The sequence below is a fragment of the Ambystoma mexicanum genome, chromosome 12, assembly GCF_040938575.1.
Source record: "Ambystoma mexicanum isolate Mex_15411 chromosome 12, UKY_AmexF1_1, whole genome shotgun sequence".
Classification (NCBI taxonomy): domain Eukaryota; kingdom Metazoa; phylum Chordata; class Amphibia; order Caudata; family Ambystomatidae; genus Ambystoma; species Ambystoma mexicanum.
The window spans coordinates 1,052,113,185-1,052,131,341 of record NC_090936.1 but is presented as its reverse complement, the minus strand read 5'-3'; the positions used below and the strand labels follow the sequence as shown (position 1 = coordinate 1,052,131,341).

At 45.6% G+C, this 18,157-nt stretch overlaps 1 protein-coding gene across 2 annotated transcripts in view; it reads right to left on the bottom strand.

Moving 5' to 3' along the window:
• LOC138513092 (tyrosine-protein phosphatase non-receptor type substrate 1-like) overlaps positions 1–18,157 on the bottom strand; it is a 360,255-nt gene that overhangs the window by 155,781 nt on the left and 186,317 nt on the right. The window contains exon 3 of one of the 2 annotated variants that reach the window (XM_069627760.1): positions 9,988–10,281. The exons of the other annotated variant lie outside the window; for it this stretch is intronic. Within the exon in view, the coding sequence (XP_069483861.1) occupies positions 9,988–10,281 (294 nt within the window). The remainder of the gene's footprint in view (positions 1–9,987; positions 10,282–18,157) is intronic. 2 annotated transcript variants of the gene reach the window in all.

The window sequence follows — 18,157 nt, the reverse complement described above, 5'->3', positions numbered from 1 at the left end:
TCAACATCTAAAATGTACTATGACTATCAAAAAGGACTCGATAGATTTCCTGGACCTCACCATCTATCATGAACATGGCAAACTCCTTTTCAAACCGTTTCACAAAGAAACAGATAAAAACTCGCTCCTTCATTATCAAAGCATCACATTAAGCATCTTAAAGATAATTTGTCGTACGGGCAATTTCTAAGACTTCAAAGGAATAGTAGCAGAACGGCCTCCTACGGCCTCCTACGAAGAAGCTAACAACATAGCGGTAAAATTGAGACAGAGAGGATACCCCAAAAAATGTGTTTAAAAAGCTGCCAAAAGCGCCAATAACAATAACAGGGACATCCTTCTAGAAGATTAAATCAAAAAAACCAACAGATAACAGGATAGTTTGCGTTAACACCTTTACAAACATGAGTTTAACTATACGCAACATTATCCGTAAACAATGGAAAATATTTGAAACGTCTAAATCCAAGCTACCACTCCCGCTATTTGCCTATAAAAAATCCACAACTATAGGCAATTGTGTCAGTAGTAGTAAGATGAAAATTACAAAACCAGTTATGGAAAGTATAACACAAACATGAGGCCTAGATCCTATCACTGGACATCATCCATGTGGCCACTGTATCGTTTGCAAAATGACCACCAAATCCAAAGAGGTCAACATTGGAACTAACAATCCCTGGAAACAAATACATTTTTCAAACTGTAATACCGACTATGTAGTCTATATAATTACCTGTCCATGTGGACTGATATATATATAGGCAAACCAACAGGAAAATAAAAACTTGCATTATTGAGCACAAGAGCTATATAAAAAACAAAATAATACTCGCCCCCATGGTAAAACATTTCCTTGAACAAAATAATGGATGCAAAGAGTTTAAATGGACCGTTTTAATGAGAATCAGGGGCGAATACCAGAACATTAAAAATAGAATCCAATCGAAAAGGAACAGGAACTAATCTTCACAACTAAAAGTGACAATGGAGGCCTCAATGAGGCCATCGAGTGCACAGGATTCGGTCAGCATGATCTTAATATATGAAGAATAGAAGCGGTACTTCGATCTAGATGTTCTTTTTATACCAGCTAGAACAATATAGTAGAGGACAGCGTTAGATCTAGCGCTATCATATTACAACTAGCAATGTTTATGCCATCATCCATCTGCCTACATGGCATCCAACCCTTCCACCGGGTCAATCTAAACCCAAGTGTTTAAAATTAGTGTGTCCATTAAAGAAATCAAGAGATGTGGCAGTAACAGACCCAAGTACCTAATTCTACCTTATTTCACTTTGCATACGCATCACAGCATAATAGAGGTACGTTACAACCAAGTAAAATCTATTTAATTTTTCTTACTGACCCCAACACGTATTTTACGAGTTATAGATTTAGTGATAATTGACTTTATCCATCTTAGTAATACACATTGGGTTTTTTCATTCCTCCATAAGAACTATAAGTATAATCACAAAAGAAGGATTTAAAACCATCGCCCACTCCCAATATGGCGCTCGGTGTTCTCCGGTGTTTTCCCGGAAAGCACTGAAGGTAGTTATAACAAAGGGACTCGCCTAACACTCCAGTTTCCATTTCCACTTCCGATTGTAAAGACAAACGGCAGATCATCTAGCTCAGATACTACGAGCACAGAGAACAAGGTAAGAATTTAAATTACAGAGACCCTGATCCCTTAATAATGGATTTGAATTCGAACATGATATAAAAATAAAAATAATAAACAGAAATGCACTATGTATATAAACATCAAGGACGATCTTAATAGCCTCACTTTCCCAACTAGATCCTTCTAGTTGGGTTTAACAGGGTGATCGTCCATAAAGACCTGAGACAGACGTAATAAGAAAATCTTTACCTGTCCACAACACAGACATGTATAAAGACTCCTTAGTATGGATGTCACAAATTAACAAAAGGTAAGCTGGTATCATTTGCCCCTTACCGCTATCACACATCGAAAGACATGACGTGAAATTATACACTTTGAAGGATGTGTACTAGCAATTAAAACTATTTTATTAATTCCTCCATTTTCCAGCCAGGCAACTAAAAACCTCCAGAGCTTCTTGACCACGTCCCCAGAATAAAGTTCGGATCGGGCTTAGATAGCCACACTCAGACCAATTTATTATCAACAAATACCAGACAGCTTCCAAGTAAGCTAAGGAGAATAACCACAGAGAGAGCACTATGAGAGTAAGTTTGTGTTAAAGAACACACACTCCTTATAGAATTTAATATGTATTTCACAGACCTAATTCTAATATCAACCCAGATCCATTCTAAGGACGGTATCCAATATTAAGGATCTCCTACTGAAGGACTACATCCACACGCCTGATCAGGTAATTTCTATACCTGTATCTAGCCTATACAATATGATATTGTCACTAGGAAAATAAGCAATTAGAGCTGATCCTATTTTTATGTTTTTTGTCAACAGTTCTACCAACTACAGTTTGAAAAAAATCTTCATCAAAAGAAGAATCAGTGTTTTAGTGTACTCATAGTCTAGGTGACCTATCTCCTGACGAATGTTCCTAACCCATATTGAGAACAGAAACATGTTGAGTCCTGGTTTCTAGCAACGGTTGAACTAGAAGCAAATGTTAACTAAAACACAATTTGTAAATAGCAGAAAGACTATTATTACTCTGATGCTGTTCTTGTAATTACCAGAGCCTTTTTTTCACTCCATTTCCTATCACTAAGGATATATTGTCACACGACTATTGTTTTTATAATAATTTTTAACATGTCTGCACTTTGTATTTCAACATGATATGGTTGATGTTGTGTTTTTTAATTATGAATTTCTAAATAAAACTTTGATATCTTTTTTGTGAACTACTGTATCACGGGTTGAACTGTTGCTGAATCCAACTACCTCCCTTATATATTGTTTGACCTTTCCCAGAAAAAAGTAGGGATATCACTACATAGTGACATTTTGGTTTTCCCCTTACTATTTGAGTGCTCTTGTCCGTGAACATTGCCAGTGTAGAGCAATCTCTGATAAGTATCAGATGTAGTGCTCAGCCTCTCTCTCTCCAACGTGTCCTTAGCTTGTCCTTCCGGGTGCCTGGACAGGTAATCCGCCAGGTTGCCCCCCCCCCACCTGGCATTTGGACAATGCAGAAATCATATTCTTGGAGTCTGATGCCCCATCTCTCAATGCGCATGGGCATTCTGGTCTTCACGTTTCCAAATAGGCATATCAGTGCCTGGTGCCACAAAACTCTCCCTCCCGGCCTGGGAGCATGCCCGCTCAGTCGTTGCTATGGCCCTGCTGGAGTAGGCAACTAGGCACTGTCCAGGTCGCTGTGCAGATTCACTAGGGGCCAGAATTGCTCCTAGCCCTACAGGGCTTGCATCTACTGTTATTTCAGTGGCCCACTTGGGATCAAAGCATGCCAACCAGCGGCTGGCGATGGGTTCATCTTTAATAGCTTGAGATGCTTCTCTGCAGTCACTGGCCCACTTGAATATTGCGTCCTTTTTCAGGAGCTGCCTGAGAGGTCAGTGAGGGTAGCATAGCTGGGAAGGTATTGGGTACAATACCCAGCCATGCCAAAGAATTATCTCAGCTCTGACACATCTGCTGGCGGGTTTAGGTTCACAATTGCACTTATCTTGTCTGGGTCGAGCATCATGTTCCCAAATAATTTAAGGCTTGGCTTGTTAACGTCACACTTGGCCCTGTTGAGGGTGAGGTCTGCCACTCGTAAGATCTCACATACCTGTAGAAGTGCTCCATCGTGATGCTCTTGGGACATGCCGAACACCAGGATGTCATTGCTTTGGTTCAGAGCAGCCATTACTGGTGAGATCAGCCGGCAGATGGTATCTTGGAATATCTCTGCTCCGGATGATATTCCAAAATGTAGCTGTTTGTAGTCGCAAACAGTCTCGAGTCACGGTGAATAATGAGCTGGTGGTAACCCTGGTAACCCTGGTTAAGGGCGAGCTTTGAAAATCATTTGACCAGATTCAGTCTAATAATCATGTCCTCAGACCAGGGTGCCTTTCTCTCTGGATTGCAGTGTTTGGTATGTGCATGTCGACGCAGAGACGCAGTTGTCCATTCTCCTTCGGCACCACCACCAGTGGTGATACCCAATGCATTGGGCCACTCACCCTCTCTATCATGTTGTTGTCGAGGAGCAGCTGCAGCTCTTAGGACACATGGGCTTGCAGATGGGAAACCCACTCTACGTGGCTGTTGGGGCACCAGGGTCACTGTAGGGTCCACATGGAAAGTGATTACTGAGTCTTTGAGCATACCCACTCCTTTCAACAATGTAGGGAATGTTGTCTTAATCTTCTGGAGTGTCATCTCCTGGGTCGTTACCATGTTAACGTTGTCCATTTCTGCTTGGAGCCCCTGCACCACCTCCGACTGGTCGTACTGAATGTCAATGAGGGCTACAGCCCGTGCTGTTTGGTAACTTAGCAGTCATCTGCCTGCCATTGGGCTTTCTATAACATGAATTGTTGCTGACACAGTGTGTCCTTTGTGGTTGAGGTCACATCGGAACTGTCCCACCGACTGGAGCGGAAGTGCTGCTCCCCACTGGAATATTCTCGCTTGAGAAGGGGTCAAGGGGCAGAGGTCCCTTATCAGCTGGTAGAGGTTTGCATTCAACACATTGACAGTGGCCTCTGTGTCCAAGGTGGATGGTTACCCTCTGGGCTGTGCCATCATCGGTCTCTGCACTCATCAACCACACATACTCCTTACTGTAACGGTCATGCTGAGGTTAGCTCTCCTGAGCATAGGTGACCTCCTCTCGCTCGTTGGGTGGGTTCTCATATGGGTCTCTCACGTAGTCAGTCTTGTACCCTTCAGGCGGGCTTGCATAGAGATCTGCTGGGTTCATTAGGTATGCTCGCTCCTCATGGTATCGTGGCAGCGACTGTAAGCCAACATCCTCCATCGCTCTGATAAATCTGGCCCGGGGTTGAAATGGACCTACATGCCTCCCTTGTGGTGGTTTTTGGAAACTTTGCTCGGGATACACCCTGGTGTTCAAACTCTTTGATAGGTCTTGGCGTCCGGCCAATCCAGTCGGTGTTGGGTTTGTGTGATTTGGGTTTGCTGGGAGCCTCTCTTTGCACATTGCTTGAAAGTGGTTGTCTCTGCCACATCGCATACACATTTGTCCTAGGGCTGGGCGCTGTCCACGGTGGGGAAATTCAAGCACTGTTTTTCTACCTGGGGCCTGAGGTATGGGCTATTTTGACCTGTCCTTAACCTGTTTCTTTGGTTCCTGAAGCTTGTCGTCAGCATATTCTACATAGACGCCACACAGTCTGATTTTCTGGGGTTCTCTATGTCGGCAGCTTGCACGCCCACATTCCCATACGCCCTGGCCCGGTCAAGGAATTCTGGCAGGGAGACTGGTTTATTTAGTAGATGCTTTCGAAACATGGACGATGTGCATCCTTCTATTATCCAGAGGCGAACTGCCTCCTCGTCTGAGAAGTTTGCAAAGTCACAGTGAGTTATTTTCCTCTGCAGCCTTAAAGCAAACTCTTTTGTCTCAAGGGGCAGTTGGGCACACTGATTGAATGAATGCCTCTCATAGTCTCTGTTTGGCAGCACGAATAATCTCCTGTTCATTGCTGCAATCATCTTTGCTACGTGGTCTTCTCCTGGGGGGATCGTCATTATGATTCCTTTAATTCAATTCAATTCTTTAATATGCACATAACCAATGAAAGGTTTTACATATGCCAACAACAACATACATATATGACAATATAAGACAATGGGCCTCATTACGAGTTTGGCGGCAGCCATGGAGCTGCTAGCTCCATGGCTGCCGCCAAACCGGGCTCCTTTATCGGGTTCCCTGAATGGGGAATTACAGGGCCATTCCGAGTTCGGAGGGCCCGGTAATTTCTCCCTCAGGGAACCCGGGCCCGGACCTTCCCCCGTTCCCATTTGAGCCCCCATAGGGCTCAATGGGAATGGGAGAGGGAGCTAACAACGGTCCAATTATGACCGGCCCGTTGTTAGCTCCCTGGTCCCCTCGCGGGACCCGGTAACGACACCTGGTTTTACCAGGCGTCCTTACCGGGTCCCGCGAGGGGACCTCGTAATCAGGCGGAATGGGAATAACGGGTCCGCACCCATGAGCAGATCCCGTTAACCCATTCCGCCTGACTTGTAATGAGGCCAAATGACTTACAATGTTCTAAAAACAGGGCGCAAGTTCCTAGATTAAATTAATTATTATAAAATCAACTCATATTAATAACCGGAATTAAAAATGTATACCTTTGGATAAATCTTTTAAAATAAGTAAAACGTTTTCATATAATGTCATCCTTTTATTTATTTCCCCACCAGATTGGTGAATATGCCCGACATGTCAGGTGAGTCTTGGTCACACACTGCCTTTATAAAGTCGTTAAATTCCTTCATCCATTCTTCCCACCTCTGACCCTGGTCCTGTTGGTGTTGTACAGAAAAGGGCCCTGGTGTTCATAAGAATGTTGCTCTCGATGTCTTGCCTGCCATGATGCCTGCTGGTGCCACCAACTCCATTTGAGCTCCTGGGGCCGCGGCTGCCTGTGCATTGTCCACCATCTCCTCTTGTGGGATCTAGCTCCCTGTGTGCTTCTTGAATCCTTGCTGTTCCCTCCACAGGTGTTGTGCTGGGTGTTCACCACACTGCACTTTCCCAGGACTGGGCTCTCTGGCGGCACCCTCAGTGCACTTGATAGGTTGTGCGCTCATCTTTGGCGTTGCCACAGTAATACTGACGGCACTATCAAAATGTGCTCACCTTGTATTTTTTCCTTAACTGTGCATTTTACACTGCCCTTGTCCTTCTCTCAGCCTTTGTGATGGTCCTTTGCCTTGGTGTACTACCTGGTGTTACTTTCTTCCTGTATACGTTCGTCCCTCTTGTCCTGTAAATCCTTGTGCCCTGTCTTCCTGTGGCTCTTTCATCCGTGTCCTTATGTCTGCTTTCTCTCTTCCCTACCAATGCCCCTTTGTTGTTGTTTCCTTAGATCATGACACCCTGCGTTGGGGTCCTTCAGACTCCTACCTCTAGTGTCTCTCCTGCTGTTCCTCACTGTGTGCGCATAGTGTTCTTTGTCCCTCCCTTGAGACCGGGAGTCTGTCCTCCTTCTGGGTTGTGTGTGGGCGGGTCTGCTGTGCTCTGTGCGTCTCCGCAGCCAGAACTGAAGGCGCCAACCCACCTGATTGGCCCTTCCCACCAGGCCTTTGCAGCTCTTTGGCTGCGGATTGCGACGGCTTCTACGTTAGAGGGCGGAGGCGCTCCGCTCCCGTTCTCCACGGCGCTGTCATCTCTCAGGGTAAACAGGTACGTCCCGGCCACGCTGCTGGGATCGCCTCATCGCCAGTTGCTTTGGGCTTTTACAGTACAGATTCACCAGCCCTACAAATAACACAGAGCCTCTATGCTGGTTTCACCTTTTTATTCAACTCCTCCACCAAACTAAACTTCCCTTTCCTGTCCCTTCCTTTCCCCCTCGCTCCCACGTGCTCTCCCCTGTCATGTGTCCTTCTCTTAAAGGCCCTGTGCCTCTTTTCACACTGCAACAATGGCTATTGTTTTGGAATGAGGCTTTGCTTTCTATTTCTGGTTAGAATTGTACATTGATGCCTACTGTGCCGGTGACAAAGGGTATATTATTCATGTTACTCCTGTGTTTGCTCGTGGAAGGTAGCGCTCTGTGCTACTGGTTATCAGCTCCTGAGTGTTAAGAGTTCTACACTGAATAACCTCCACACGTTCCCTCCTTCTCCCACCAGGGATTGGTTTGAAAGGTGCAGGACCTGGAAGGTTTCACTGAATTTGGAATCTGAATGCTTTCATTTTTGGGGTCACTTAATCTTCACCAGTTCAACCACTCAAAATGCTTAGCAGCATGACAAGTATTGCACTGGGCTACTCTCTTCTGTTGCCACCACAGAACTTTCAATGTGCTGGTTTCAGGGTCAGCAACCAAAGAGTGAGCTTGGGAATGAAGGTGATATTTGTAGTACTGGGTCTCATATTAGAAAATGGTATGACTCCTGTGATGAAGATGATGGTGACCCTGTGGACAGTAATGGCTCGTTGGACTGGTTCTTGTCAGCCTGCAGCTGATTACCTTGTAAGTTACAGGATTTCTTTCAGGAAACTGCTCACCCTCTCTACTTGTTCATTCCTTTCAGCGAGGTATAGGGCTGCTTCAAGGTGATGGACACTTACTGTATGCAGGAGGGAGCCCATGGCATTTGAGGCAATCTGTATACTGTTTCCGGACACTGGTTACTGAGGACACCCTTCATCTTGGTAAATCTTAAAATCTGATTGCAGTTTAGCTTAGGATTTCCTTGCTCTTTCTGGTGTGTGCACATTTTGGAGGAGATGCAGCACATCAGAAGTGTTACTTTATGACTCAAGAAGGCTTAGAAGGTTCCTCTTGGGAGCATGCATTTACTCATTTACTCCTAGCTTAGGCTTGCTGCGTTAGAGGTATGGAAGTGAAGTCAGGCTTTTGATAGATATGGGATGATTGTGGGTGATGGATAGGGTTGTCCATGTGGAGAGCATCACATCAAGTCCCAGTGTCATGAGAAGGCAGTGAGATGCCCCCTGTCTGTTAGTGACACCTGGGCCTGTGTTGGGTATCCTGGCTAGGTTTATGACTCTTTGTTCACAAGGGGGGCCCATTGTATTGTGGCAGCTCCAAGAAGGGAGCGGGTGTGGGGGGAGGGGGTCTAGAGGGTGACCAAGGGATTCTTGTGCATTCTTTGTAGTCTGGTAGTTGTTTCAGTAGGTGTATTCTGAATCCTACGAGAGGTGGTCACAGGCAGGGGAATGTTTCTTAGTTTATCGACTACTCTGTCTTTTCTGTCCTTTCAGTTCCTCTTCGTATCAGACTCTAGGTTAAGGATGAGTTACTGGTTAGGCTCCAGGTGTCTCACCAAGTAGGTATAGGGTGCTGCGGTCCCAACTGATGGAGTCCTGAAGCTGCTGATCAGTGCAGGGTGAGGTTTATGATCAGGGCAGGGTGATGCTGCGGGTAGGCAGAACTCAGTTGTTGATGCTGTGGAGTAATATCAACACAACAGTCGGGAGATAGGCTTTACAACCTTTATACCTTTGTCATGATGGGTTGAGAATAAATGCCTATGTATGGAAAAAGTCTAGTCCCACAACAAAGCAAAATATTCTTCTCAAAAACAGTCTTAGCAAAGCAGTGTAAGCATCAGGTATATTTTCAATGCATCGAGTCTCTCTCAGAGCCTCTGTTCTATTGCATAGTATCTAGTATCCAGAACCCAGCATACATCTGGAACCAACTCAAGTAATATGAAGGGTGGCTATAGGTTCTAGCATACACTATGACAAAGATTTCAGGACCGGCCAACACAAATGTGTCTTAAGGTTCTAACTATGGGAATATTAATTGGTTACAGGATGCTCCTAAGATTCCTTCCCAGTCTCAGCTCCTGGGCATTTTCCAACCTGCTCGCTTTTTCATCATCTCAGTTCTATGGATACAGGTCTTCCCAGTAATGGTATCTGTGGGCCATGGACAGATTTAGACAGTGTCACACCTCAGCGCTCTTTTGTTCAAATAGACAGGGATGATCAAGTCACCACGTCCCAGGTTTCTCCATCAACGTTCACAAATTACTTTTCCGGCTGTTCCTGGACGAGAGAAGCTCACCTCCTTTCCCTTGAATAAAATCTCCTTCCATACATTTTTCCTTCTTGTTTCCCTTTACAGCAAGTGAGAACATACATGCAACAGTGTCATAACTATAGGACAGATTTTATGTACTGTTACAAGCCCGGTCTGATGCTATTTTCTTAATGGATTATACCTGTGCTGTCAAAAGTAGCATTGAATAAGATCTTTTGTACATGTTTTCCCATTAAAATCATGTACTGTACAAGGATAAATGCACCGATCTCTCATACCTGTTTTCTTCATGCTTGGGATCCCGATGGTCGTGCTCCTGTCTCCTGTCTCATGCTGTATGGAGCAGGTCACCTCACTCCCATTGCTGCAGCCTGTGGTGTTCAGCAGAGCTTCACGTGTTGTGTTGTAGGTCCCATCAGGGTTATGCATCGTTGTGTTGTTAAGCCCCTGGAATCTTCCACATGTTGAGATCAATGTGAAGTCTATGGAGGCTGGATAGAAATCGCTCACTGCGCATGTCACACGGGGACTCCCAGCAGCAGAGAATGAAGAAAGACTAATTGTGGGACGGGCTGCAGAGAAGGAGCAACAATCGATCACACCAGAGAAATGTGCTCTAAAGGTGCGCGCTGGCCCCAGTGTATTATAGCACTATAATGCATACTAGACAAAAGATGTGCATGTAGAGAGAGTTCAGGAGAGGGCTTCATCTACCCATAGTGATGTCACAGAAAGGGCTCTCAATGAAAGCTAATGTTTTAAACTTAATTTCCCCATCATGTTTAGCATATAGTGATACAAAAACATATTTATACAAACATTGTACACGTTCCAATCTGCCTTTCAAAAATAAAGAACATGTGTTGACTTTGACATCCATGAACGACATCGAAGCTTCTCATGTGAAGGCTTTATAAATACAGTTGAACATTTATCTGTTATGAGCTGCGAGCATCACATTCCCAACCGTATGGTCTTGAATTAAAAGTACAAATGTAAAATTTGTAATAACAAAATAGGAAATAAATTAAATGCTGTCCTGTGGAGGTTAACAAATGCTGCTACTCACAGGTGTATGGGTTTGGAAGGCCCTCTTTATTTACTCCACTTACATGCAGTACCCGCAGGGTAAGGGCAGGTGCATCTGCTCTCACTTTCACTCGCACTCCACATCTCATTCCCATGCATGCATTGTGGTGCTCTTCCATGAGGACTGTTGTGGGTCGGCAGCGTGATCACACGGGCCGGCCGGATCGGTGCTGTGGGCACACAACATGAAAGGACGTTGCTGTGGTCACACAGACTTATGTGGTTGCTGGGGTCACCCGGACTTATCAGTGGTGCTGTGATCCCACAGTCCCACTCCAGTTGTTCGGTGGTCACACAGAATTATCAGACAGGGGGCCATGAGCACATGGCGTTACCCACACAATAATGAGCCAGACACAGGTGTACCATTCATGGAGAATGCCGCTGTACTGCTGCACGTCCCAGCGTGAGGCTCCTTTTATTGGGAGCATGTCATGACGTAGTGATGACTTAGAAACTTAAAGGGGAAATCACCACACTCCTCCTTTTTCATAACAACAAATTAACAACAACAACAACAACATGCAAAGAGCATGTTAACCAACATTCCAGCAGTTGGCAAATTCAAGTCCTTGTGCCCATCTCGCTAACTACCTGGAACCCTTGTCCTGCAATTAAACTGATAATCCTCTATTCCTTTGTCAAACACGTTCCTTAGTTCACCCTGTGGAGTCCTGACCCAGGCTCTGGGCAGAACTCCAACCCCAGAATGTTTGATCTGCTCGTCATCCAGACCCTGATGGCTTGTAACCCAAGAGGGGCTCTCCATTAAGGCAGCATGTTCACTTGAGGCTGTCACCACATACGCTCCTGCATGCACGGCCCCGGGCGGGCCTGGTTTGAGGGTTAGGGTCCCCTTCTCAATTGATCTTCTCCATACCTCTTTTCCTCCACCTCTGGTGATGCTCATTAGTGGTCCGGACAGGGTGACCAGTTTGCTGCTGGAAGTCTCACCACGGGTGGTCACTCCTACAGAGCTGCTATTGTCGAACACATGCCCTGGTGTTCTTCCCTTCTTCACTCTCAAAATCTTTGTGCTGTTCTCCGAGGCATCTGTGTCTGTTGGGACTTGAGTTCTTTTGTTGTCGATGCATGTGTCGCTTAGGCTGGTGTTTGAACTCCTGCTCATCCTCCTGTGGTGCGTCCATGGCAGATGCCCTCACGTCTGCGAGCTCGTGGGATCGTCCCACCTCCAGGATTCTAGCCAGCGTTTTGCCTGGCTCTGTAATGATTTGTCTCCTCATTTTGGCAGAGCTACACGCAAAGATTATCTGTTGCCTTATTTACTTCTCTTCATTCCCTAAGGCACATGACAATGCAATGTGTCTTAATCTCCTGTGAAAGGATCCAGACTCTCGCCCTCCTGCTGTCTCGCTGACCTCAGGAGCTTGTAGTCGAGAATGACCCTAAGAGTGAAATAGTCATTAGGCACCTCCACAACAAATATTTAGGAGTTGTCTCTGGGCTGAAGTGTCGTAAACAGATTGTGGAGCACTGCGCCTGCAGAGTACAGCATGGTAGGTAGTTTAGCACCCTCATTGATCTCAACATGCTCATAGTACCTTTTGAGTCTATCAACCCATTGGGTCCAGTGAGGCCCAAGGCTGGATGGGACCCCAAATGCGTCAAACTCAACTTGCAGTGCCAGTTGTCCCTGTTGGCGGGGTGCTCTTCCAGCTGCCGGTGCTCCATCCTCTTCATCAGCTAGGAGGACAGTTTGGGGTTCTCCAAGGATTTGACTTGCCCCAGGTGTACCCCATGGGGCAAACATAGCCTGTCTTGATACAATTTTGGTGTGCAAAAATGGCAATGCTGGCCTTCATGTGGTTTGCCTCACCGTCCACCTACTCTCCAATATCAGGGCTTAATGAGTGGGGATCAAATGCTGGAGAGTGTTCAGGTACAGTCCATCTACCAGAAGATAAAACACTTCCAGGAACCAGGGTGCAACGGGCACTCCACATTGGGACTGCAACCCGATCAGGTAATTCCAGGCACCCCACTGGTGAGCATCTGTCACCAACCATCTGTGCAGAGATCGTCCTTTCCAGTAAATGCAGACGTGCACTATAATTCCCTGCTTGCTTCCAAGAAGTGCAAACATGCACTATTTTATTTTTCTCTAGGTCTGATCACAGAGCGTGTTGAAATCAACTTTTTTTCTTTTCTAGCTCCGAGCACGGAGTGCACCGGATCCACTTTCTTGTACCAGCTCCAATCAAGGAGCGCAGGGGATTCACCCTTGTTTTGTTCTGCTCCTGTCATGGAGCGCAAAGAATTACCTTCTTTTTTTCACTTGTCTCTGATCATGGAGTGCATAGCATGCACTTCACCCTTTTTTCCACCCTCCCAGAGGCGCAAGTGCACTCCTTACCGGAGCCGCAACCTCGGTGGGGGAAATGGGTGGTCTGTGTGCCTGCACTTCACTTACTTCAGGAATCTCTTCTCTTTTTTTTTAGCTCGCTCTGATCACAGAACACATTCAATTAACTTCTCCACCTTTTTCCTTTTACATCAGCTCTGGCCACTTACCTCACCGACACCTTTTGTCCTTCAGCTCTGATCACAGGGATCAACTTTTCATTTTTTTTTGTTGAGCTCTGATTACAGAGCGCGTATCAGGCACCTTGTTTTATTTTTTCTCCACACAGAGATCATGGAGCGCACCAATGCACCGCCTTTTCGTCCTGGTATCACCCAGGGAGGAGCTCTCTCTTTCTCCTTCTTTATTTTTCCAGCTCCGATAACGGAGCACAACAAGATCCACTTTATTTCAGCTACTATTATGGAGCACAACAAAATCTTCTTTTTCCAAGCTCTGATCACGTAGCACATACCATTTACCACCCTCATGGCCTGGGATCACCGTTGTAGGAGCTGCGGATGGCAGGCAGCGCAAAAAGAACATTGAGGCGAATGTGGCGTCGGCAGCTGCAGGGCACTGCAAGCTCACTGGGTGACCGCATGCAGCACCGCCTGGGTCTGTCAGCCTTTGTCGCCATTGTTGTGGGTCGGCACCGTGATCACATGGGCCGATCGGATCGATGCTGTGAGCACACAGCATGCAAGGACATTGTCACATGGACTTATGTGGTTGTCGGGGTCCCCCGAACCTATCAGCGGTGCTGTAATCACACAGGCCTGCTCCAGTTGTTCCATGGTCACACAGAACTATCAGACAGGAGGTTACCCACACAATAATGAGCTGGACACTGGTGTATCATTCATGGAGTCTGCCGCTGCACTGCCACACATGGCTCCTTTTATTGGGAGCACGTCATGACGTGGTCATGACTTACAAACTTAAAGGGGACATCACCACAAGGACCCTGGGGTTCGGGTGTGACAGAAAGAAGTGCTGAAGGGCATTGGGGGTGCACGACAGGACACAGGATGCTACATCATCTCCTTTACTTGGGTGAGTGTATTTAACACAATTCAGAGAAGTCTGGATGGAGTCTACTACATGTGTGTTCTTTTGGCTTCAGTGCTTTGCTCCATCACAGCATGCTTGAAATGGTTGTCTTGTTCTCTGTGAACTCCATCTTTCGATCCTTGTTGGGGTACCACTGGACTCCTTTGTGTGTTCTTCCCCCTCTTTGATCGCACCAGTTTGTTGGTCATGGCTACTGTTTTGGAATGAGGCAATGCTTTCTATTTCTGGTTAGATTTGTACATTGAGGCCTTCTGTGCTGGTGACATGGGGCATATTATTCATGTGGCTACTGTGGTTGCTCATGGAAGGTAGGGCTCTGTGCGCCTGGCTATCAGCTGGTGAGTGGTAGAATTCAACACTGGATAACTTCCACACTTTCCACACCTTCTACCACAAGGAAATGGGGTAAAACGTGCAGGACTTAGAAGGTTTCACTGAATTTGAAATGTGAATGCTCACATTTTTGGGGGTCACTTATTCTTCACCAGGTCACCCACTCAAAACAAAGCACTGCTTAGCGACATGTTGAGCATTGCACTGGGCTGTTCTTCTCTGTTTCTGCTGCAGAACTTTCAATTTGCTGGTTTCAGGGTTGGCAACGTAGAGTGAGCTTGGACATCAGCCCATGGTAGAATGAAGGTGATATCTGCAGTCCTGGCTGTCATATTGGAAAATGGTAGGACTCCTGTGATGTAGATGGTGGTGACTCTATGGGCAGCGATGGGTCATTGGACTGGTTCTTGTCAGCCTGCAGCTGATTACCTGGCAAGTCGCTTCATTTCTTTAAGGAAACTGCTCACCCTCTCTACTTGTCTATTCCTTTTAGTGTTGTATATGGCTGCTTTAAGGTGATGGACACTTATTGTATGCAGGAAGGAGCCCATGGCATTTGAGGTAATTTGTATGCTATTGACAGACACTGGGTACTGAGGACACCCTTCATGTTGGAAAACTTTAATAGGACCTGAATTTTGTGGTTTGTAGTAATTTTCTTTGGGCTCTGTCACTACATGCTTCAGAATAGTGGATCCTAGTCACAGTGCTAGTATTTCTCCACAACCATTGGAATCACCGAAAGTGGTCAGGTAGCCAGATATTTGGTGCTCTGGTTTCAGCATGAACCCTTTGAGATTAATGCCAGGTAGGTATGCCTGAATGAGCGATTGTTTACCTGGGTTGTTGAGGAAAACCAATTGAGTTTTGATGGAGTGGAGTTTTAGGTATGTGCTCATCATTCATGATTGAGTGAGTGCAAAGCAGCATTTTAGCATCAAGATGTTTTCAGTGCGCTGACCTTTAGGTATAGATGTGTGTCATCAGCATTCTGGTGTACCCACCTGTCATCTCCTAGAGAAGCTCTCCTAGAAGCTCCACGTGTAGGTTAAAGATATGCAGATGCTGCATGTGGCAGGTAGGAGCCAAGCCTGTCAAGAGGTCTCATTGCTGAGTTATGCAATGGCGATGTGGCTGGTTTCATTGCTGTTTTGAATATCATTGATGTTTGGCTTAGGATTTTCTTGCTCTTTCTGGTGTGCGCACAGTCTGCAGGAGATGCAGCATATCAGAAATGTTACTTAATGTCTCAAGAATACTTCGAAGATTCCTCTTGGGAACATGCATTTACTCCTGGCTCAGTGCATTTACTCCTGACTCAGGCTTGCTGTGTTAGATGTTTGGAAGCAAAGTCAGGCTTTTGCTAGTTATGGGATGATTGTGGGTGATGGATAGGGTTGTCAATGTGGAGAGCATCAACATCAAGTCCCTGTGTCATGAGAAGGTGGTGTGCTGGTCCCTGTCTGTTAGTGACACCTGGGCCAGTGTTGGGTTTCCTGGCTCGTTCTGTGACACTTTGTTCACAAGGGAGACCTAAGGTATTGTGACAGCTCCGAGAAAGGATGGACAGGGGGCTGTTATATCTTCACTTCATCACTAAATACACGAGCACCACCATTGCATGTCCTTGTTTATCTTTATTCTCAACATAACTGAACTGATACCAGGCAACCCCATTCCAGAACTCCCCCATCCCCAATGTTCTATATTCCAGGACCCTAGCAATAATAACAATAACAGCACACAAATACCCCCACCCCCTTACTTATCATCTATATTAGTACCAACTACAATAATTATCACATTTGCTCAATTAACCGAGTTGGTTTACGAACAACTCTTTGAGGTCTACCCCGTAGACTCATTTCCCTTGACTCGGTACCTTTGTGATTTCCTACATAGTCCTCCAAGTCCATACTTGTGTCTTCAACCCTCTCCCTCTGATCATCGCTCCCCACTTGTTCAGAACCACAATCACATCCTTTCTCTTTCTCATCATATAACCAGGTTAAACCAATGTCAATGTCAGTGCCATGTGACTCATCCATTTTATCATCATCTCCTCCAGAATCACTTTGCCTTAGTCTTTTAAAAAAAGCATACATTTCTGGTTATTTCACCATCACTTACAGATGCCATGACCATGGACCCCTTGACATCTTTGACTTTCAGCAGTATTGGCGATACTTGGAATCAGTTTTCTTTCGCTGTTTCTGTCTAACTACCACCACATCTCCTTCATGAAGATTGATATCTGTGGCCTTCCTTTTACGATCCATCCACTCCTTTATCTTCAATCTTTTCATTAGATATCTCTCCCCAATCTCCTTGTCCTCATCTGCCTAGTAGTCATCCACACTCGGAAGTCTTGTTCGAGGTTTGTATTTTACCATCATTTCCCACGGAGAATGTCCCGTCATTTCATGGGGAGTATTCCTATAGCTCCTTAACATTTGCGACACTGCCTATGGAAACGGCACCTTACCCACAACTGCCTTTTGCTTAGTTCTTTTCAAACTAATCATGAATCTTTCTGCCATGCCATTTGCTTGTGACCACACAGGTGTTATCTTTTGATGTCTGAATCCCATGTGAGCGCACATTTGTTGAATTCATGACCTTGAAAGGGTGCCCCATTGTCAGTTTTTATTAGTTGAGGTATTCCCCACTCACTAAAAAGCTCATCTAGGACCACCACCACATGATGGAATGCAGTAGACCTGACATGTTTCACAAGCGGGAACCGAGTATATTCATCTATGGCCACCAGTAAGTATCCTCCTTCATTAAATGGTCCAAAGAAATCAAGGGCCACTCTATTCCATGGTCCCGAAGGGAGTGGGACTATCTGGAGAGGTGTTGCTTGAGTATTAGATGTCGCTACTTGGCGCAGAAAACAATTTTGTAGAATGTCCTCCACAATAACATCCATGCAGGTGAACCACACTTGATTCCTCAAGTTTTTTTGTGTTCACGACTCCTCTATGACCTTCATGAGCCAGTATCACTAATGCCTTCCTCAGACCTTTTGGTGCCACAAGCCTGTTTCCTCTTAGGAGTATTCCTTCTTTTGTCACTGACAATTCACTACTCATCCTTGCTAGTTTCTGAGACCCTTCATATCTCCCTCCTCTAAACCTTTCTCCAGGTCAAGACAATGCCATTTCCCAGTCTGGGTAAGTTGAACTGCCACCTGAATCATTGGATCAGCTTCACTCTTCTCCCTGAACACTTCCTTTGTAATTGCCGGAGGTAGGGCATTCATCGACACATAAGATACATACACCTCTGCCTCCATCTACATTTCAGTTTCCAATGTGGTTGCTGGAGGCCTCGACAGATAATCAGCTGGGTTAGCATCTTTCCCAGGCTTATGGATGATCTTGTAATCGTATTCCTGTAATCTCATACCCCATCTTTCAATCCGGGAGGTATCTTGGCTCTTGGATTCCCAAATAGCGAAATCAAAGCTTGATGATCCATGACAAGGGCAAAAGGCTTCCCAATTATGAAGTGATTAAACTTCTCACATGCCCACACCGCGGCCAGACTTTCTCTCTCTGCTTGGGAATAAGCCTGTTCAATTTCAC